Genomic DNA, 23,278 nt, shown 5'->3' on the forward strand with positions numbered 1-23,278 from the left:
CATTGTTTGTTTGTGTTTATTCATTTATTAATTCGTTCCTTCTTTCTTTTTGTATTTTTACAGTTTGTTTTCTTTTTCACCATGGTTGTCCACACTGTTGGTGCAGTCTTTCATTGATTCTATTATGGTCATTGGATTTATAAAACCATATGATATAGGAGCAGAATTAGGCCATCTGGCCCATCAAGTCTGCTCTGCCATTTTATCATGTCTGATCCAATTTTTTTTCTCAGTCTCAATCTCCTGCCTTCCTCCCGTATCCCTTCATGCTTGACCAGCGAAGAATTTATCAACCTCTGCCTTAAATAGATGTAATGATTCGGCCTCCAGCTGCCTGTGGCAATGAATTCCACAGATTCACCACTCTCTGGCTAAAGGAATTCTGCACTTCCATTCTAAAAGGACAACCCTATATTCTGACACTGTGGCCTCTGGTCTTAGACTCTCCCACCATAGGAAACATCCTTTCCACATCCACTCTATCAAGGCCTTTCACCATTCAATAGGATTCACTGACGTCACCCTTCATTCTTCTGAATTCTAGTGAATACAGTCCCAGAACCATCAGATGCTCTTCATATGACAAGCTGTTCAATTCTGATATCATTTCTGTGAACCTCCTTTGAACCCTCTCCAGTTTCAGTACATCCTTCCAAAACTGCTCACAATACTCCAAATGAGGCCTTGCCAGTGCTTTACAAAGTCTCAACATTACATCCTTGCTTTTATATTCTAGTCCCTTTGAAATGAATGCTAACACTGAATTTGCCTCCCAAGATCCTTTGCATCTCAATTGTTTGCATTTTCTCTCCATTTAGAAAATAGCCTTCCCTTTTACTTTCTCTATGAAAGTGCTTGATTATACACTTCCCACCAGTGTATTCCATATACCACTTCTTTGCTCATTCTCCTATAATGTCAAAGTCCTCTGTAGCCTCTCTACTTCCTCAAAACTACATGACCTCCACTTATCTTTGTACTGTATGCAAACTTCGCAAAAAAGCCATCAATTTGATCATCCAAATCATTGATATGTGGCGTGAAAAGAATCGGTCTCAACACAGACCCCTGTAGAACACCACGAGTCACTAGCAGCCAACCAGAAAAGGCTCCCTTTATTCCCACTCTTTGTCTCCTGCAAATAAGCCACTGGTTATCCATGCTAGAATCTTTCCTGTAATACCATAAGCTTGCAGCCTTGTCAAGCAGCCTCATGTGTGGCACCTTGTCAAAGGCCTTCTGAAAATCCAAGTATACAACATCAACCAATTCCCCTTTGTCTATCCTGCTTATTATTTCTTCAAAGAATTCCAACAGATTTGTCAGGCAAGATTTTCCCTTGAGGAATCCAAGGGACTAAAGCCTATCTTATCATGTGCCTCCAAATATCCCGAAACCACATCCACTCCAGCATCTTCCCAACCACTGAGGTCAGACTAGAAGAAGAAGAAGAAAGTCCTTAACTCCCAGTGCAGTCATCGGGACGCCGTCATGACAGCGTTATTTTTTTAGCAGGCTTTCTTATTTTTACGAGGCCAAGTTGCTAGCTCAACGCTCAACCCAGCACGGATGGAAAGCGTGCGAGGAAGCTGGCTGGATTCGAACTCGGGAGCCTTCACTTTGAAGTCCAGCGCTGATGCCACTACGCCACCAGCCAGCGAGGTCAGACTAACTGGCCTGTAATTTTCTTTCTTCTGCCTCTCTCCCTTCTTGAAGAGTGGAGTGACACTAGCAATTTTCCAGTCTTCGGGAACCATTCCAGAATCGAATAATTCTTTTAAGATCATTACTAATGCCTGCACAATCTCTTCAGCTACCTTGTTCAGAACCCTGGGGTGTACACCATCTGGTCCAGATGACTTACAGTATCTACCTTCAGACCTTTCACTTCTCTCTAGTAATGGTAACTTCACACATTTCATAACCCCTGACACCTGGAACTTCCATCATACTGCTAGCATCTTCCACAGTGAAAACTGATGCAAAATACTTATTCAGTTCATCTGCCATTTCCTTGTCCCCTATTACTACCTCTGCAGCATTGCTTTCCAGTGGTCCCATATCCACTCTCACTTCTCTTTTACACTTTATGTATCTGAGGAAACTTTTGATATCCTCTTTAATATTATTGGCTAGCTTACTTTTATATTCCATCTTTACCTCTTTAATGACTTTTTTAGTTGCTTTCTGTTGATTTAAAAAAATTTTTTTTGCTCTATTATATGCCCTCTCTTAGGCTTTTATGTTTGCTTTGACTTCTCTTGTTAGCCAAAGTTGTGTCATCTTGCTTTAGCATGTTTTTTTCCTTTTTGGGATGCATATAACTTGTGCCTTCCGAATTGCTTCCAGAAATTCCAGCCATTACTGCTCTGCAGTCATCCCCCACCAGTGTTACTTTCCAATCAATTCTGGCCAACTCCTCTCTCATGCCTCTGTAATTCCCTTTACTCCACTGTAATGCTGACTTTAGCTTCTCCTCCTTAAATTTCAGGGTGAATCCAATCATATTATGATCACTTGCCCCTAAGGGTTCATTTACCTTAAGCTCTCTTATCAATTGTGTTTCATTGCACAACATCCAATCCAGAATAGCTGATCCCCTAGTGAGCTCAACCACGAGCTGCTCTAAAAAGCCATCTCATAGGCATTCCAGAAATTCCCACTCTTGAAATCCAGCACCAACCTGATTTTCCCAATCTACTTGCATATTGAAATCCCCATGATTATTGTAACATTTCACTTTGGGATGCATTTTCTATGTCCCGTTGGATGCATTTTCTATGACCACATCTTTCCGACTGTTTGGGAGTTTGCATCTAACTCCCATCAGGGATTTTTATAGAGTATACCTGCAAGAAAATTAATCTCAGGGTTGCACATGTTGACCTGTATGTACTTTGATAATAAATTTATTTTGAACTTTGCACTCTACATCAGCAAAAACAAGGAAATGATTGTGGACTTCAGGAAGGGGAAGTTGGGAGAACAAACGTAAGTTCTCATTGAGGGAGTCAGTGGTGGAAAAGGTAATCAGCTTGAATTTCCGGGTGTCAGCATCTCAGAGGGTCTGTCCTGGGCCCAACACTTTGATTCAATCACAAGAAAGCATGCCAACAGCTCTACTTCATTTGGAGTTTGAGGAGATTTGGTTTAGGACCATAACACAACCCCATTCTCCTGCCTTACCATACCCCCTCATAACCTTTGCTACCCTTGCTAATCAAGAACCTATCAACCTCTGCTTTACATATACCCAATGATTTGGCCTCCACAGCTAGAGGTGGCAATGAATTCCACAGATTCACCAACATCTGGTTTAAGAAATACTCCTTATGTCTGCTCTAAAGGGGCATCCTTCTATTCTGAGGCTGTGCTCTCTGGTCCTAGACTCTCCCACTATAGGAAAGCACCTTTCCACATCCACTCTATCTAAATCTTTCAATATTTCATAGGCTTCATTGAGATCCCTCCGCCCCTGCCCCATTCTAATAAACTTAAGTACAGGCCCAGAGCCATCAAATGCTCCTCATACATTAAGCCCTTCATTCCTGGGATCATTCTCATAAACCTCCTCTCAATCCTCTCCAATGCCAGCACATCCTTTCTTAGATGAGGGACGCAAAACTGTCCACAATATCCCAAGTGCAGACTGACCAATGCCTTATAAAGAGAGGGGAACGTGTTTGTGTCCTTGAGCAAGGCACTTAACCACACATTGCTCTTGTGTCTGTGCGAGGAGTGGCGCCCCACACAGACTTCCAATCTGCGCCTTGTAAGGCATGAGAATGCCCGACACAGGCCTCTCATGGTCTGAGTGGACGTTCCCCCTTATAAAGCTTCAGCGTTACATCCCTGCTTTTATATTCTAATCCTCTTAAAATGAATGTTAGCATTGCATTTGCCTTTCTTAAAATTGGTTCAACCTGCAAGTTAACCTTTAGGGAATCCTGCACAAGTCTCTTTGTACCTCTTGGGTTTTGGATTTTCTCACCGTTCAGCAAATAGTCTATGTCTTTATTCCCTTTATCAAGGTGCATGACCATACACTTCCCTACGTTGTCACTCATCTGCCACTTCTTTGCCCATTCTCCTAATCTGTCTAAATCCTTCTGCAAACTCCCTGCTTCCTCAACACAACCTGCCCCTCCACCTATTTTTGTATCGTCTGCAAACTTAGCCAGAAAGTCATCAATTCTGTCATCCAAATCATTGACATGTAATGTGAAAAGAAGCGGTCCTAACACTGACAGTCACCGGCAGAACATTACTAGTCACTGGCACCCAACCAGAAAACATCCTCTTATTCGTCTCCTGCCAATGAGCCAATCTTCAATCCAGGCTGGTATCTTTCCTGTAATACCATGGGTTCTTGTTGAGCAGTCTCCTGTGCATCAGCTTGTCAAAGGGGTTTTGAAAATCCAAGTAAACAACATCCACTGACTCTCCTTTGTCTATCCTGCCAGTTATTGCCTCCAAGAATTTCAACAGCTTTGTCAGGCAATATTTCCCCTTAAGGAAACCATGCTGACTTTGGCCTATTTTACCAAGTACTCTTAAACCTCATCCTTAATAAAGTCACCACTCTTGCAAATGTCTGCAGATGTATGGTCGAGAGCATTCTGACTGGCTTATCACAGACTCACAAGAGGCTGCCAAGGGTTGTAGACTCATTCATCTCCATCACAGGCACAACACTCCTTACCATCGAAGACATCATAGAAACATAGAAAAACTACAGCACAATACAGTTCTTCGTACCACAATGCTATGCTGAACATGTACTTACTTTAGAAATTACCTAGGGTTACCCATAGCCCTCTATTTTTCTAAGCTTCACGTATCTGTCCAGGAGTTTCTTGAAAGACCCTATTGTATCCACCTCCACCACCGTAGCTGGCAGTCCATTCCACACACTCACCACTCTCTGCATAGAAAACTTACCGCTGACATCTCCTATGTACCTATTTCCAAGCACCTTAAAACTATGCCCTCTCGTGATAGCCATTTCAGCCCTGGGAAAAAGCCTCTGACTATCCACATGATCAATACCTCTCATCATCTTATACACCTCTATCAAGTCACCTCTCATCCTCCGCCGCTCCACGGAGAAAAGGCCAAGTTCACTCAACCTACTCTCGTAATCCAGGCAACATCCTTGTAAATCTCCTCTGCACCCTTTCGAAAGTTTCCACATCCTTCCTGTAGTGAGGTGACTAGAATTGAGCACAGTACTCCAAGTGGGGTCTGAACAGGGTCCTATACAGCTGTAACATTACCACTCGTCTCTTACACTCAATCCCATGGTTGATGAAGGCCAATGTACCGTATGCCTTCTTAACCACAGAGTCAACCTGCACAGCAGCTTTGAGTGTCCTATGGACTCAGACCCCAAGATCCCTCTGCTCCTCCACAATGACAGAGTCTTACCATCAATACTATATTCTGCCTTCATATTTGACCTACTAAAATGAACCACCTCACACTTATCTGGGTTGAACTCCATCTGCCACTTCTCAGCCCATTTTGGCATCCTATCAATGTCCTGCTGTAACCTCTGACAGCCCTCCACACTATCCACAACACCCCGAACCTTTGTGTCATCAGCAAATTTACTAACCCATCCCTCCACTTCCTCATCCAGGTCATTTATAAAAATCACGAAGAGAAGGCGTCCCAGAACAGATCCCTGAGGCACACCACTGGTCACCGACCTCTATACAGAATATAACCTGTCTACAACCACTTTTTGCCTTCTGTGGGCAAGCCAATTCTGGATCCACAAAGCAAGATCCCTTTGGATCCCATTTCTCCTTACTTTCTCAATAAGCCTTGCATGGGGTACCTTATCAAGTGCCTTGCTGAAATCCATATACACTATATCTACTGCTCTACCTTCATCAACGTGTTTTGTCACATCCTCAAAAAATTCAATCAGGCTCATAAGGCACCACCTACCTCTGACAAAGCCATGCTGACTATTCCTAATCATATTATGCTTCTCTAAATGTTCATAAATCCTGCCTCTCAGGATCTTTTCCATCAACTTACAAATCACTGAAGAAAGACTCACTGGTCTATAATTTCTATCTCTATCTCTACTCCCTTTCTTGAAGAAGGGAATAACATCTGCAACACTCCAATCCACCTGAACCTCCGTCATTCCCATTGATCATCGCCAGAGGCTCAGCAATCTCCTCCCTCGCCTCCCACGGTAGCCTAGGATACATCCCATCCGGTCCCGAAGACTTATACAACTTTATGCTTTCTAAAAGCTCCAGGACATCCTTTTTTTTTAATGTCTATATGCTCAAGCTTTTAAATCCACTGCAAGTCATCCCTACAATATCCCAGATCCTTTTCCGTAGTGAATACTGAAGCAAAGTATTCATTAAGTACCTCGGCTCTCTGCTCCGGTTCCACACTTTTTCACTGTCACACTTGATTGGTCCCATTCTCTCAGGTCTTATCCTCTTGCTCGTCACATAATTGTCGAATGCCTTGGGGTATTCTTTAATCCTGCTCTGGATTTCATGGCCCTTTCCATCTCTCCTAATTTCATTCTTAAACTCCTTCCAGCTAGCTTTATAATCTTCTAGATCTCTATCATTACCCAGTTTTTTGAACCTTTTGTAAGCTTTTCTTTTCTTTAACTAGATTTTAACAGCCTTTGTACACTACGGTTCCTGTACCCTACCATCCATTCCCTGTCTCATTGGAAAGTACCTATGCAGAACGCCATGCAAACATCCCCTGAACATTCGCCACATTTCTGTCATACATTTCCCTGAGGGCATCTGTTCCCAATCTATGCTTCCAAGCTACTGCCTGATAGCTTCATATTTCCCCTTACTCCAATTAAACACTTTCCTAACTTGTCTGTTCCTATCCCTCTCCAATGCTACGGTAAAGGAGATAGAATTGTGATCACTATCTCCAAAATGCTCTCCTACTGAGAGACCTGACACCTGACCAGGTTCATTTCCTAATACCAGATCAAGAATAGCCTCTCCTCTTGTAGGCTTATCTACATATTGTGTCAGGAAACCTTCCTGAACACACCTAACAAAATCCACCCCATCTAAACCCCTTGCTCTAGGGACATGCCAATCAATATTTGGGAAATTATAATCTCCCACCACAACAACCCTGTTATTATCACACCTTTCCAGAATCTGTCTCCCTATCTGCTCCTCGATGCCCCTGTTACTATTGGGTGGTCTATAAAAAACACCCAGTTGAGTTATTGACCCCTTCCTGTTTCCAACTTCCACCCACAGAGACTCTGTAGACAACCCCTCCATGACTTCCTCCTTCTCTGCAGCCGTGATACTATCTCTCATCAGCAGTGCCACACCCCCACCTCTTTTGCCTCCCTCCCTGTCCTTTCTGAAACATCTAAAGCCTGGCACTCTAAGTAACCATTCCTGCCCCTACGCCATTCAAATCTCTGCAATGGCCACAACATTGTAGCTCCAAGTATTGATCCATGCTCTAAGCTCATCCACTTTGTTCATGACACTTCTTGCATTAAAATACACATCTCAAACCATTGGTCTGAGCGCATCCCTTCTCTATCACCTGCCTATCCTCCTTCTCACACTGTCTCCAAGCTTTCTCTATTTGTGAGCCAACCGCTCCTTCCTCCGTCTCTTCAGTTTGGTTCCCACCCCCCAGCAATTCTAGTTTAAACTCTCCCCAACAGCCTTAGCAAACCTCCCTGCCAGGATATTGGTCCCCCTTGGATTTAAGTGCAACCGGTCCTTTTTGTACAGGTCACACCCGCCCCAAGGGGTCCCAATGATCCAGAAATCTGAATCCCTGCCCCCTGCTCCAATCCCTCAGCCATGCATTTATCCTCCACCTCACTCTATTCCTATACTCACTGTCACGTGGCACAGGAAGTAATTACGAGATTACTACCTTTGAGGTCCTACTTCTCAACTTCCTTCCTAACTCCCTGTAGTCTGCTTTCAGGACCTCCTCCCTTTTCCTACCCATGTTGTTGGTACCAATACGTACCACGGCCTCTGGCTGTTCACCTTCCCACAGGATATCATGGACGTGATTAGAAACATCCCCGACCATGGCACCAGGGAGGCAAACTACCATCCATGTTTCTTTCCTGCGTCCACAGCATCACCTGTCTGTCCCCCTAACTATAGAGTCCCTTATTACTGCGGCCTTCTTCTTTTCCCTATCCTTCTGAGCCACATCAAGAAGCAGTGCTTCAAGAAGGTTGCTCCCATCATTAAAGATCCTCAGGACATTCCCCTTATTTGTTATTACCACTGGGGAGTAAGTACAAGAGCCTCTACGCCCACCTTCAATGTTTAAATTACAGCTTCTTTCTCAGCACCATCTAATTCCTGAATGATCCCTGAACCCATGAATACTACCTCGTTATTTGTCTTTTGCACTATGTATTTTGTAACATAATTTTTTGTCATGTACTGTACTATTGCTACAAAATTGCAAATTTCATTAAATATCAGTGACAGTAAATCTGATTCTGATGGAACAGCCAAAGACTTGACAGGAACCAATTGTACTCAAAATGTTAAATACTCTGGTAAGATCCACAAAAGCTCAGCATATTGGAGAACTTACCAAAGCCGTTCGTGTTTCTTGGAGATTATATTAGAAGAACATCATGTCTGTCATACTCTGAAGCAACACTGTGCCAACATATTATACTGTCAGCCAATGGTAAACCTTTAAACTCACTCTGGCAAAGGTTTTTTAACTGACGCTAAAATGTTGCGGTCTCCTCGATCACCCTTGGTTTGTTTGGAACACAATGATGTTTGCACATCTCTTGGGAGAGAGTCACCTTTTCAGCAAAAGTTTTGGTGGTTGGCACAGAGGAGATTTACTGTGCTTAATGAGTTCAGATGAAATTCCACTCTTGCTGCATGCTTTATAGTCCAGGTGCAGGGCACTGGTACTAAGCAGAACAATTGTTCAGCATGGAATAGATTGTCTAAAGGGCCTACTTCTGTGCTGTAGATTCTGAATAGAACTGATTACAGAACAAAGTCAATTTAGTTTTCCAGTGATGCCTTGAAAAGTGTCAGGAGGTCAAATCCATCAAAATGTACTCAACACTATGATTCAACTGCTTGGACAAGAGCATATTTGACCCATCCTTTACAAATTACAAATCTGAATAGTGTTACATTTACATTCAACTCCCACACAAGTGAGGACCATGTAAAATATCATTGTGTCTGCTGCCATCTGATGACAATGCAGCGCACTTACACATGCAGAGGGGATAAAATTAAACCCTATTTTTGCTAGATTCAGAGGAAATTACTGGAGTATTATGGTTCTGTATTGCAACATATTTAATGTTAGGACAAGCACAACTGTGTGATAACTGAGGCCAAATTAAGTGGATTAAAGTTTAGGATGATAACAAGTAAATGTACAACATCTGCTTATTTAATGTGCAATTAAATAACCATGTCCTCCAAGAGGACCACAACCTTATCATGGTTTGGAAACTTGCATGCATCAATGACATGGAGGGCTATGTTGGCTGGAGTCAGGCCTTTAAGCTTTGGCTCTTTGTAGGGTCACCCATACCAAACAGATCAAAGACTTGAGGCCAGACTAAGAGTGGTCCACTAGTTCTCCAGGTTCGGGGGTTTAGGTCAGGGCTAACAACCCTGACTGGTAAAACAAAATAGTTACGGAAACAGCAATAGAGAAGCCTTCTAAATCTGAGTACAACGGTTTTCCTGAGTCTGCACCTAGGACTTGCATGACTCACAGTAGTCAAAACTGAGAGGAAGCGACTGACATGATGGAGGGAGCCCTGAACATCACCAGAGATGGAGGACCTTCATTGCCACCCTAAACACCAGTGGCGTAACGGGCAGCAAGTAAGTAAATAAATAAGTCACAGTTTACTCTCTCTGACAATTATGATGCTAGTTTTATATCTGGTAACACTTGGCTCAGATGGTGTATATTAGCTGTCTGATGCATCAATGAGAAAGAGAATCAGAGAGCCTTTTTCCACTGCTTGACAAGAACACTGACTTCTCCTTTGAACAGTTACCTTTAATGCCGGAGTCTCTTCTTCCTCCTCTTCATCCTCCTCTTCCTCTGACACTACCGTGTTTGAAAAGATTAAAGGCGTCCATCGTAAGCTCTCAGGATCAACTTCAATCTGACGTGGATTAGCTTTGAGCTTTGCCATGTGCTCCTGGATCAGTTTTTCTCGACGGATGACCAGAAACCTTTAACGATTTAAGAAGAAACACATCAAAGGGCATTGTGCAGCAGATGCACAATGAATTTCAGAATGCACCAGAGGACCACAGCAGCAGGAGTATAGGTATGTAACTATGCTTTTGGGTGTTGGCTATTTAGTCCAACAACATTTGCTTCAATTAATAAAAATATAAGCCATTAGCTGTTATTTATTTCTACCTCTGACAAGAAGGCTGAAGGAGGACATGATTGAGGTTTATAAATTACAAGGGGATTAGATGTATAGTAGGCAATAGGTAACTTTTCACCAACAGAGAGGGATTTTAAAATTAGAGGGGATAAGTTTGAAAGTGTAAAAGTTCAGAAGGGATCCAAGAAGAAATATTTCGCCCGAAGTATGACAGGAATATGAAAAACATGCCAGAGCGGGTGGTGGAGCTATGCACACTCAGTTTCTAAACAAGTATTTAAAAACACAATTACGGAAAGATGTTTGAAAGAAGGGCAGAACTGGCAGCTTAGTGTCGAGGGTTAGTACCATGCTTTACCGTACCAGAAACCCGGATTCAATTCCTGCTGCCGTCTGTAAAGAGTTTGCACATTCTCCCCGTGATCGCGTGGGTTTCCTCCGTGTGCTCCGGTTTCTTCCCACAGTCCAAAGACCTACCGGTTGGTAGGTTCATTGGTCATTGTAAACTGCCACATGATTAGGCTAAGGTTGAATTGGGAGGTTGCTGGGCGGCACGCTCTCGAAGGGCCAGAAGGGCCTATTCCGCGCTGTATCAAAAATAAAAATAAGCATTCCAGGGTATACAAGTTTCAGGCCTGATAAGGGGGATTGCAAAAGGTGAGGGGAGATGCACTGCTCATTTGGGGTAACATAATGGAAGAGGATATCCTGAACTCATACCTGTTTCAACTGATAGGATATACTCATATCAAATCATCTCTTTGACAAGAGCAGAATCAATGGGCCAAATGGACTAATTCTGCTCTCATGTCTTATGGTCTAATTAAAGAATGATATTACTTTGCAAACTCGCCAACAGTCAGTGGGAATTAGAGAAATAGACATGTAATCAAGTTGTTGAAAATCTAAAAGCAATAGGGTTCTGAGAGTGGGGATTTAAATTTTCCCGAAATAACCGGAGTAGGTTAAAGTGGCAAATGAAATACAATGTTGGAAAATGCATCGTCATGCACTTTGGTAGTAGAAATAAACGTACAGACTATTTTCTAAACGGGGAGAAAATCCAAAATTTGAGATGCAAAGGGACTTAGGAGTCTCTGTGCAGAACACCCTAAAGGTTAACTTGCAGGTTGAGTCAGTGGTGAAGAAGGCAAATGCAATGTTAGCAGTCATTTCAAGAGATTGAGAATATAAGAGCAGGGATGTGATGCTGAGGCTTTATAAGGCACTGGTGAGGAATCGCCTTGAGTATTGTGAACAGTGAACAGTTTGGGACCTTTATGTAAGAAAAGATATGGTGGCATTGGAGAGGGTTCAGAGGAGGTTCACAAGGATAATTCTGGAAATGAAAGGGTTATTAAACAAGGAACGTATGATGGCTCTGGGTCTGTACATGTTGGAATTCAGAAGGATGGGGGGGGACCTCATTGTAACTTTTCGAATGTGGAAAGGCCTAGACAATGGGGGGGGGGGGGTGAGGGGAGAGTCCAGGACAAGAGGGCACAGCCTCAGGATAGCGGGATATCGATTTAAAAAAGAGATGTGGAGAAATTATTTTAGCCAGAGGGTGGTGAATTTGTGGAATTTGTTATCAAATGCAGAAATGGAGTTCAAGTCTTTTGGTGTTTTTAAGGCAGAGATTGACATGTTCTTGATTAGGCACGGCATCAAATGTTACACAGAGGAAGCTGGGGAGTGGGGGTCAGCAAGGGAAAAAAGGATCAATCATGACTGAGTGGCAGAGCAGATTCTATGGGCCAATTGGCCTAATTCTGCTCTTATCTCTTATGGTCAGCACAACATCATGGGCCAAAGGTCTGTACAGCGCTGTACTGTTCTACTGTATATGCTGTGACTAAGATCACCTTAATGTAATAGGGTCAGATGGCGTGGAATTTGACAAGAGCATCTTAGAAAGTTTTTGAAACAGTACTTCTAGATATTTGGGTGGTGGGATGGAGATACATCTCTACCAAATGAGATGCAAGGTACCGCTTCTCTCCATTAGCCTGCAGGCCACCCCTGGGCAAAGTGTAGCACCTACTTAGCAATCCCCACCCCCGACGCGATCAGGGTCACGTGAAGCCATGGGAGCAGGAGGCGGATGGCTGTATGAGTGGCTGGTGTATATCACAAGTCCTGGTTATGTGACCACAGATGCCAGGCTGACAACCTCTGAAGAGTACTGATAATGATTGGAGTCACCCACCTTCTAAAGACACTGCTCAGAAGGCGGCAATAGCAAACCACTTCTGCAGAAAATTTTACCAATAACAGTCATGGTCAAAGACCATAATTGCCTATGCCATACGACAGGTCACGTAATGATGATGACTACTAGGGCTGGGGCAGGACTCAACCTTATCTCAGGAAATTGAAACTGGGAAGGTGATGAAAGTGTTGGTAAGGAAACACTTTGGGAATAGTAACCATAATACCGCAAGTTATGGAAAGGGGTAGGGCTGTTCCTCTTATTAACGTCTAGAATTGGGGGGGAGAAGCATAAGAGAGCACCTAGTGAAAGTAGATTAGGAGCAGAAGCTTGCAGATAAAATGACAGTTGGCAAGAGGGGGTTGGTTAAAAGAAAGTTAATATGAGTTGAGGGCAAGCATATGCTGGTAACTGTAAAAGACAAAGATAGAAAGATAAGAGAACCTTGACTGACAAAATATTTTGAGGATTTCATTCAGAAAAAATAGGGAATAAACGGCAGGACCATAAAATGTGCAGTAGACAAATTAAAAGAGGAATCAAAGGAGGAAGAAAGGTTGGAAGGAATATCCTAGGCAAGTAAGAGTAAGGAAAATCCTAAGATGTTATTTTTTTAAAAAATTTATTTAGATACAGCAGAGTAACAGAACCTTTTGGCCCAGTGAGTCTATGCCACCCAATTACACCCCCATGTGACCAATTAACCTACTAACCCATAGGTCATTGGAATATGGGAGGAAACCAGAGCACCAGGAGGAATCCCACAGGGAGAATGTACAACAACAGGGGATTGAACCCAGGTTGCTGGCACTGTAATTGTGTTATACTAACTGTTACACTACGGCGCCGCCCCTAATACTATTCTGCCAGTATTTCAGAAGCAAGAGAGTGGAACAGGCTTCCTAATAGACCACAGGGCTAATCTGTGTATGGAGTTAGGGGATGTGCGCAAGGTCCTAAAAATTATTATTCACACTATTCACATTAAAATATTATTCACCAAGGAGAAAGGCATAAAGAATAGTGAGTTCAGAAAGAGATGTGTGGTTAATCTGGAAGGAGTCAGTATTAAAAAGCAGGAGATGTCATCAGATACGAGGGTTAATAAATCTCCAGGGTCAGATGAGATCTATCCTAGGCTGTTTTTCAGTGCAAGGGAAAAGACTGCTGTGACACTGTTGGAGAATTATCCTTCTGTTAAACCCAACTGACCTGCCAGAAGACTGAAGGATAGTTATTTATTCTAGTTTAGAGAGACAGTAGATGAGCAAAAAGCCAGCATGGACATGGTGGTCCAAAGAGCCCAACTCTATGCTGTACAACTCAATGATGGCATAGAAGGCTACGGACCAAGTGCTGGTAAACAGGATTGGTATACGTATTAATGGACACTGTGGGGCAAACAGCCAGTCTCTGTACAATATGACTCTATAACAACTTTTATTTACTTACAACCTTAAGAAAACCAGCATAAGACACTCTGCAAGTGCATCATTAAACAAAAATGCACTGGACTACAAAGGGAGATAAGAGGGTTGAGAACCACAGGCTTGGTCAGACAGAGCACTTAATCCACCACAAGCCAAAAATTGCTTGGTTTTACTACTCACAGTATACTTTGTAGAAGGGGAGCAAGAAAAATCAATGGAAGTAAAGTCACTGACGAGCAACGGGGCACCGACATACCGGTCATTGCGGAACTGTAACATCTTTAGATGGTGGAGGATTGTGGTGATGTCCTGGGGGCAGATCCCCGTTAGTTTGCTGAGCTTCTTGATGCTAAGTAGCTTGTCATGGCATTGGTGAAGGCACTCCAAGATCACACTCTTCCAGTAGGCCATGTAAGAGAGTCGGCCCAGGTCAGATAGGGGCTTCTCTGGGGACCCAGCCTGGCCTTCCCGCTTCGAAAGCAAATAACCTGAATACACAAAAGTTTCACGTCGGTCAGTTTTCAAAAACAATTGTCAGACCTCAAACAAGAGCAGAAAAGCTGAGCCAAATTTGACATTCAAAGAATCTAGCTTAATACGTCAGCATTTTGCACACAAGGGATTCTGCACCACGGAAGGAAGGAAATGTGCTTTTTAATGACCACAGAGTTACAGCGAGTTGAAGAGGCCAATCCTGCCTCAGACTTTAGTAAATTGAATTCAACTATGACTTAGGTGCTGCAAAGTGAACCACAGGCAATAGAAATAAAGCATTCAATGAGTTAACACACAGTACATCCATTACCCACAGCTGGTTTACAATATGGCCCTGGCAAAAGACTGGGAACTAACTGTCCAACAGTCTCAGCTGCAAGTTCTACACACAGGGAATTGAATTGAATTGAAATAATAGGTCTGGTTGGTGTATTAGCTCCTGAATGAATAGCAGACAGGTGGAGGAGTAAGGAGCGATGTGTGATGGAAGTGAGTGAGTCGTGGAAAATGGGATGAGGTCACCATATGCGGGGAGTGGAAGAATAACTGCAATGATGAGGAAAGTGATATCAGGCAGAGGAAAAGAAACAATAGGAGACAGAGATGGTAAAATCTGCCGATGCTGGAAATCCAAGCAACGCACACAAAATGCTGGAGGAGCTCAGTCCAGGCAGCATCTATGGAAAAGAGTAAACAGTCCACATTTCGGGCCGAGACCCTTCACCAGGACTCAAAAAAGTCTGAGGGCAACAGAGATCCCAGAGGGGGAAAAGTGAGAGAAGGTTTCACTGAACTCCCATTGAAGGGAAGATTTAAACTTTATCAGGGTAGGCATCCCTGGAAGAGACTTCTCAGTAAGAGTAGTAACACAAACATGATAAAACCTGCAGATGCTGGAAATCCATACATAAAATTCTGGAGGAAATCAGCAGGCTAGGCAGCATCAATGGAAAAAGAGCAAACAGTCGACGTTTCAGGCCGAGACTCTTCATCAGGACTGATGGCCCTTCCGGATAAAGGGTCTTGGCCCGAAACGTCAACTGTTTACTCTTTTCCATTGATGCTGCCTGGCCTGTTGAGTTCCTCGAGCATTTTGTGTATGTTGTCAGTAGAAGAGAGAAGTGGAAGTGGATCAGAGAAAAGTCAGCAAAAGGTAGAGAACAACAAAAGTAGGTTATGAACTAGGGAGGGCTGAACAAGGGGTGGGAAAACAGAAGACAGATAAATGAAGATGTGGGAGGGTGGGTTTTTTTGGTCTGTGAAAAATCACTATTGTATTCATTTATTTAATTTTTTTCCCCCTTTTTTTACACTACAAGCTGTTTTGCAGTCTGGAGATATGGTGAAGCTGTCACAACCAGCAGTCTAACATGTTAAGACACTTTCACAAGACAAGCGCTCCATTCTGAATAACTGTTAGAAAGTGGGCTGTTTGTGAATATTGTTATAATTCGGCCACTGTTTCCAGTACAGAGCAACCTGTGAAAGGAAAACCAGTGTCAATGTGCATTGCCCTCATACCTTCCAACTGCAAGATAGCATATGCCACTTATAAAATGCCAACTTTCCAAAGCATTTACTGGATGAAATTTGATGAAGACTCCACAGAAATTGTGGGAAGCCAGTAATTACATTTCATCTTTATTCCCTGAAAAACCTGACTGTTCAATTCAGTGATAAATAAATTCAGGTCACTTTTGTCCTGTTTTATCATAGTCTGGGGGGGAGAATATTTTTCTCCATATTGTTTTGATGGTGCTCCTTCATTCTAGCTTGGATTTTGCACCCAGTTTCTTTGCTGGTGACAGTTAACTGTTGTTAAAGAAAATTAGTCAACCTTCTCCTATCATCCCAAGGGTTTAAGCATGTTTAAAATCTATGTGTGTAATCTTATCAGGCTCCATTTGCATTTCCTGTACAGCTGTGCTGCAGTACAGTAAGTGAGGTTTGAGGTAAAGATTTCATTCTAGGCAAAGGTCGTTTACTGGATGTTCACACATGGGCAACAGTCCTCCAGTAACATTTAATCTTGTTACACATAACCTTAGAGGAGATTTTGCAATACTTTGTCAGAAAGCGTGCAGCTGAACCAGATCATTCTGTGGCTGCAAAAAAATGGAGAAATAAAAGACAGCAAATGTTGGAAATCTGGAGCAACAAACAAAGGCAGTTGAAGACTACAGAGGGTCAGGCAGCATCTATGAAGGGAAATGGGCAGTCAATATTTCATCTGTAAGGGTCTTGATCAGGGGTTCCCAACCTTTTTTTATACCATGGACCAACATCATTCTTGATCCAAAACATCCATAGATGCTGCCTGACCTGCTGAGTTCCTCCAGTGCACTGATGCGTTGACAGAAAAATCAGTTTATGCTTTGAATCATGCTTATGTAGCCTGTCACATGGCACGTGTGTATCCAACTCTTCCTTTTCACCATTTTTAAGGGTCTGCTTTATCTGGATCTCCACATAAGGTACGGCATTAAGAATGTGCCTTACACTCAGTATTTGTGCAGATGGTAAACATTTCAAAAGAGGACTTTCACACAATTTTTGTCTCTGGAGGGAAAGGTACGTTTTGCTGGACATAAGCAGGCATCCATGGAAATAAGAAAATGGTTTAAGGAGTGAGGACTATTACTGAATTTGGCATGTATTTTCTGCAATTGCTTGTAACTCAAAAAGAAGATTTAATTAAATCTAATGGACTTGATCGCCTATAGCAGGGGTCCACGGACCCTTCGCTTAATTGTATTTATCTATGGCATAAAAAAGGTTGAAAACCCCGGCCTATTGGATAAACCAAAGTTCTGTCATTGTAATCTGGTCTAACAGTACGAATGATGCAAGTAAACAGAACATATATAAGATAGAACATGCAAGGTCAAGACTCAAGCATAAAATAAAATGTTTTTAAATTTAATTATGATTGTGCCTATTGCTCCAAGTTCAAGAGTATAGTCATAGAAAAGTACAGCACAGGGACAGGCCCTTTGGCTCACCTAATCAATAGCGAACTATTTAAACTGCTTACTCCCTTCAACTTGCACAAGGACCATAGCCTACCATTCCCTTGCCATCCAAACTTCTCTTAAATGCTGAAATCAAAATTGCATGCACCACTTGCACTGGCAACTTATTCCACACTCTCACAGCCTTCTGAGTGAAGAAGTTTCCCCTCATGCTTCCCTTAAACCTTTCACCCTTAACCCATGACCTTTGGTTGCAGTCCCACACAACCAGAGTAGAAAAAGCCTGCTTGTATTTACCCCTCATAATTTTGTATACCTCTACCAAATCTCCCCTCAGTCTTCTATATTCTAGGGAATAAAGTTCTAACCTATTCAATCTTTCCTTATAACTCAAGTCCTCCAGTGCCAGCAACATCCTTGTAAATTATCTCCTGACTCTTTCAATCTTATTTACATCTTTCCTGCAGGTCAGTGACCAAAGCCGCACACAGCACTCCAAATTAGGCCTTACCAATGCCTTATACAACATCAACATAACATCTCAACTCCTGTATTTAATACATTGATCTATGAAGACCAATGTGTTAAAAGCTTTCTTTGCGACCCTACCTACCTGTAATGCCACCTTTAATGAACCCTGGACCTGTATTCCCAGATCTCTTTGTTCTACCACACTCCTCAGTGCTCTACGGCTCACTGTGTAAGACCTACTCTGATTGGTCATCCCAAAGTGCAATATCTCACACTTGTCTGCATTAAATTCCATCTGCCATTTTTCAGCCCATTTGTCCAGCTGGTCCAGATCCTGCTGCAAGCTTTGATAGTCTTCCTCGCTGTCCACTACACCTCAAATCTTGGTGTCATCCATCATCCAGATCATTGATATGGATGACAAACAACGATAGACCCAGCACTGATGCCTGCGGCACTGCACTAGTCACAGGCCACCAGTCAGAGAAGCAACCATCTACTATCAATCTCTGGCTTCTCCCACAAAGCCAATGTCTAATATGGTTTTGGGTTTGTAGGAATCTAAAAACCTTAAAATGCCACTAATCAAAAAAATCTAACAAATGTCAGCTAGCTGTATTCTGGGAAATATTATTGAAGTTAAGGCTGTTGCTCAGATTTATTCCAATTGCTTGGAATGGAACTGTATTCAATACTTCAAACACTGCCTTGTGCATGGGGATACACATCACTTGTTACTCATTCAGGATTTGATCACAGCTCTTTATAAAGAAAATGTTTTCATAAATTTGCTACAATATTCACTTACTGAAGTCGATGAGAAACCTTCCATATCCCTTCCTCTGGTACTGGGGAAGAATCATGATACAGGACACATTGTATTTCTGCTGGCAATGCTTCTCCTGAAATGAAAGGGAGAAGTAATGGGGGAAAAAGAGAACATTAGCAAAAAAAAACAAATATAGAGTGCACATTAACAGATACTAACACTCCAGGTTAATTCCCAAGTTTTATTGGATATGAGTTCAAAGTTTGCCATAAAATTATCAGCTTTCTACCCCCAACTATCCTCCAAATGGTTTGTGGTATTTTACAATGTAACATCTTTGCCAGAAAAGCAACATGTACAGATAATTTATTACAGAATTCACCAGGTCCAGGAATAATGAATGTTCTTTCTGGGTTTACATAAATTAGAAACAAACATTTCCTTTTCTAAAAATAATTACTGAGTGCAACCTCTAGTTTTGGCCCAGTAGATTTCTAAGTAGTTCTGTGCACCCAAAGGCTCATGGACAGCAACAATAACTGGCAGCATTAATGAGCATCCTGTTGTGACCTAACTTGCATAATTTCCCTGCTCTGATGTTCTTTGTGTCGACTAAAAAAGAAAAAGCATCCTGCAATGTACCTTTAACCACCTCATTATTGTGCCCTGCTATCTTTTAGGATATGTGAACAGTTCTTCTGTTTCCCTACACTCTCAGTAATCTCCTATTTATTATATACACACATTGGTCACTGTATTCTGTACACCTGAATATCTGTTTGCTAATGCAAATATCTAATCAGCCAATCATGTGGCAGCAACAATGCATAAAAGCATGCAGACATGGTCAAGAGGTTCAGTGGTTGTCTAGACCAAAGATTAAAATGGGATAGAAATGTGATCTAAGTGACTTTGACTGCAGAATGATTGTTGGCACCAGGCAGGGTGGTTTGTGTATCTCAGAACTGCTAAATCACCCAGGGTTTTTCTAGTGTTTACAGGAAATTATGTGAAAAACAAGAAAAAAAAACAATGAGCAGCAGTTCTGTGGGTGAAAACACCTCATTAATGAGAGGGGTCAGAGGAGAATGGTTGGACTGGTTCAAGCTGACATGAAGGTGACAGCAACTCAAATAACCACGTATTACAGAATGTCAAACCTTGAAGTGGATGGACTACAGCAGCAGAAGACCAAACTAGGTTCAAATGCTGTACCTGATAAAGTGGCCACTGAGTGTATATTCCCATATTATATAATCCCGAGGGTTGACGCATGAGGAGCATTTGATGGCTCTGGGCCTGTACTTGCTGGAATTTAGAAAAAAAGAGGGGGATATCCCATTTAAACCCATAGAATATTGAAAGGCCTATACAGGGTGGACATGGGGATACATTTCCAATAGTCATGGAGTCAAACACCATGGGGCACATTTCTGAATAGAAGGACATTGCTTTAGAAAAGAGATGACAAGGAATTTCTTTAGCCAAAGGGTGGTGAATCTGTGGAATTCTTTGCCACATACAGCTGTGGAGACCAAGTCTCTCCACCTCTATTTAAAACAGAGGTTGATAGGTGCTTTATTAGTAAGGGTGCCAAAGGTTAAGGGGAGAAGATAGGAGAATGAGGTTGAGAGGGAAAATAAAGCAGCCATGATCCATTGGTGGAGGAGACTCAATGGGCCAAATGGCCTCCTAATTCTGCTCCTATGTCTTACGGTCCTGTCATGTTCCAACTTACACAATACATCACCTCACACTTCTCAGAGTTAAATTTTATTTGACACTCATCTAACTACTGACTATATGATCTATATCTCGTTACAATCCACAGCTTTCCTCCTCATTGCCAACAACAAAGCCAAATTTGTACCATGTGTAAACTTCCTTATGCCTGTGCATTGAAATCTAACTTATTAATCCTCCCGGGAGGGGAGAGAAGATGGTGGCACAACGGCAGTGCGTGCAGCCACTTCGGTGATGAATATCTGTTATCTGTCAAGCAGGGGACCGTGCACAATTCTGATTTGATGGAGACAGATGTGAGAGCACAGCAGAACATCTGGAAAACTTCTGAAATGCCCGCTTCGCTGCCGCTGCTACTGTGTGGTAACTGGAATCTCCGGAGCTGAAAGCCTCGAAATCCTCGGCTTTGCGTGTTTCAGCGGCCAAGGAGAGGTCGAAGGCGCTTGGCAGAGGATGGCGCTCGGGAGGTTGTATCGGAGAGACCGGTCGGAAGCTCGAAGTTTTCAGACGGATGGACTCAGTGTCGGCTGGGGTCGGCTGCTTCCAAGGTATCGGCAAGTTGACGGTGCCTGGAGGTTTATGGCAGGGAGTTTCTCCCTTTTGCCACCTGCTATCTGGGACTCGGGAGTCGATCGACTCAGGACTTTGAGACTTTTTTTTACTGCGCCCAAGGTCTGTTCTTTATCAAATTATGGTATTGCTTTGCACTGCTGTAACTATATGTTATAATTATGTGGTTCTGTCAGAGTTAGTCTTTGGTCTGTCTTGTTTTCTGTGATATCACTCCGGAGAAACATTGCATCATTTCTTAATGCATGTATGCATTTCTAAATGACAATAAAAGAGGACTGAGTGTTCTCATAATCTAATATCTAATTCAAAGAGTAAGGGGCTAAGCATTGGGGTTTATCCCAATACTAACAGCACCCAGTGACAAAAGTTTCCTTTGCTTCCTGTCACTGGGCCAGCTCTGGATCCAATTTGCTATGCTCTGGAACCCAAGGGTTGTTATCCTATATAACAATTTGCCATGTGGAACCCTGTCAACAGTCTCACTAAAATCCAAGGAGACTACATCACACATTACTCTTGTTGAACTTTCCTTGTTAGTTTAACAACAAATTCAATCAGATCAGCAGGCCTTTAGTACCCTAGCTTCATTTATGTCTTTCTAAATTTAGCTTTATACAGCTTTAATAATGTGCCCAAAAATGAAGTTAAACTAAGTAGCCTGTAGTTAATTGATTATCCCTTCTTTCTTTTCTAAATAAAAGAACAGTCTTCTAATACTCTGGAAACACTCCTATACTGAGTAAAGATTGAAAAGATAAAGAACCTCTTCAATTTTCTCCTCTTAATCACTTTAATAGCTTGGCATAGATTCATTTCAACTGGGTGTGATGACTTATACATTATTAAAGACCCTGAACGTGTTAATACTTTCTATCTTACTATATGAATCCCTTCCAATATTTTGTCCACTTTCTCCTAACAGTGATAGACTGCCTTCTTCTTAAAGCAAACACCATGGTATGGTAGCATAGCGGTTAACACAACACTTCACAACACCAACTCTGTAAGGAGTCTGTACATTCTCCCTGTGACTATGTGGGTTTTGCCCAGGTGGTCGGGTTTCCTCTCATATTCCGAAGATGTACCTTTAGGGTCAGTGAGTTGTGAGCAAGCTATGCTGGTGCTGAAAGCATGACCACACTTGTGGGCTTGCTCAGCATAATCCTGGCAGATTTGATTTTACGCAAATGATGCGTATCACTATATTTTGACGTATATGTGACAAATAAAGCTAATCCAGATTATTTAATCATATACGACTTCTTTTGGTTCCTGTGAGCATCTATTCTTACTTTAGTCACACTATTGCTTTCTAAACTCATTTCTTTTTATGCCATGCTTCAATAAGAGCTGAAACAATTTATTAGCTTCTGTTTGTGCCTTCAACCTATCTGCCTCCTTCACTTCAGCACAGTTTGGGTCCATTTTTGTCATACTTTCCAATTTTTGTTTGTTCTGCCTTCCATTCCCAGGTCTGCTTTGCCCTTTCTGGATCTATGCTAAGCTGTACCATTCCATTGCCCATGCTAATTTAAATCTCCTCAACAATACTGACAAGTTAGGTTGCAACCGTAGAAAGAGTTAAGTGCACCAAGTTCCTGGGAGTTCACAACACAGATGACCTCACCTGGTCCCTCAATATCAGCTTCCTGAATAAGAAGGCACAGCAATGCCTCCACTTCCTGAAGAGATTGAGCAAGTGAGGCTCCCCTTCTCCACCCCACCCCCATTATAACTGAATTTTCCAGGAGCACAACTGAAAGTGTCCTGACAAGATGCAACTCCATATGGTATGGGAGCAGCAAAGCATCAGACCGGTAGTCCCTACAAACAATTGTGAGAGCGGCTGAGAGGATCATAGGGGTCTCCCTACCATCCACTGGGGACATTTATCAGGAGCACTGTGTACGCAGGACCCTTAGTATTATCAAGGATCCCACCCATCCTTCCAGCATCCACTTTGACATTCTACCATCAGGCAGGAGACTCCGAAGCTTAAAGACAAGAACGGTCAAGATGGGAAACAGCTTCTTCCCTCAGGCCATTAGGCTTTTGAGCTTCCTGCTACCTCACATTTGAATGTCACCAGATAATTTGTACTGAACCCTACAGTATTTAATTTATGCACTTTACTTTGTATATCTATACGTAATTCATTTGTAGATCTAATTCTTACTTTCGAATTTAGTGTGTGTTACATGT

At 42.4% G+C, this 23,278-nt stretch overlaps 1 protein-coding gene across 2 annotated transcripts in view; it reads right to left on the minus strand.

Moving 5' to 3' along the window:
- LOC134351044 (histone acetyltransferase KAT6A-like) overlaps window positions 1–23,278 on the minus strand; it is a 198,011-nt gene that overhangs the window by 20,714 nt on the left and 154,019 nt on the right. For both annotated transcript variants that reach the window (XM_063057046.1, XM_063057047.1), the window contains exons 12-14: window positions 18,800–18,893; window positions 14,310–14,541; window positions 10,067–10,247 (exon numbers count right to left, since the gene is read on the minus strand). In XM_063057046.1, the coding sequence (XP_062913116.1) occupies window positions 10,067–10,247; window positions 14,310–14,541; window positions 18,800–18,893 (507 nt within the window). The remainder of the gene's footprint in view (window positions 1–10,066; window positions 10,248–14,309; window positions 14,542–18,799; window positions 18,894–23,278) is intronic.

This window comes from Mobula hypostoma, chromosome 8, assembly GCF_963921235.1.
Source record: "Mobula hypostoma chromosome 8, sMobHyp1.1, whole genome shotgun sequence".
Classification (NCBI taxonomy): domain Eukaryota; kingdom Metazoa; phylum Chordata; class Chondrichthyes; order Myliobatiformes; family Myliobatidae; genus Mobula; species Mobula hypostoma.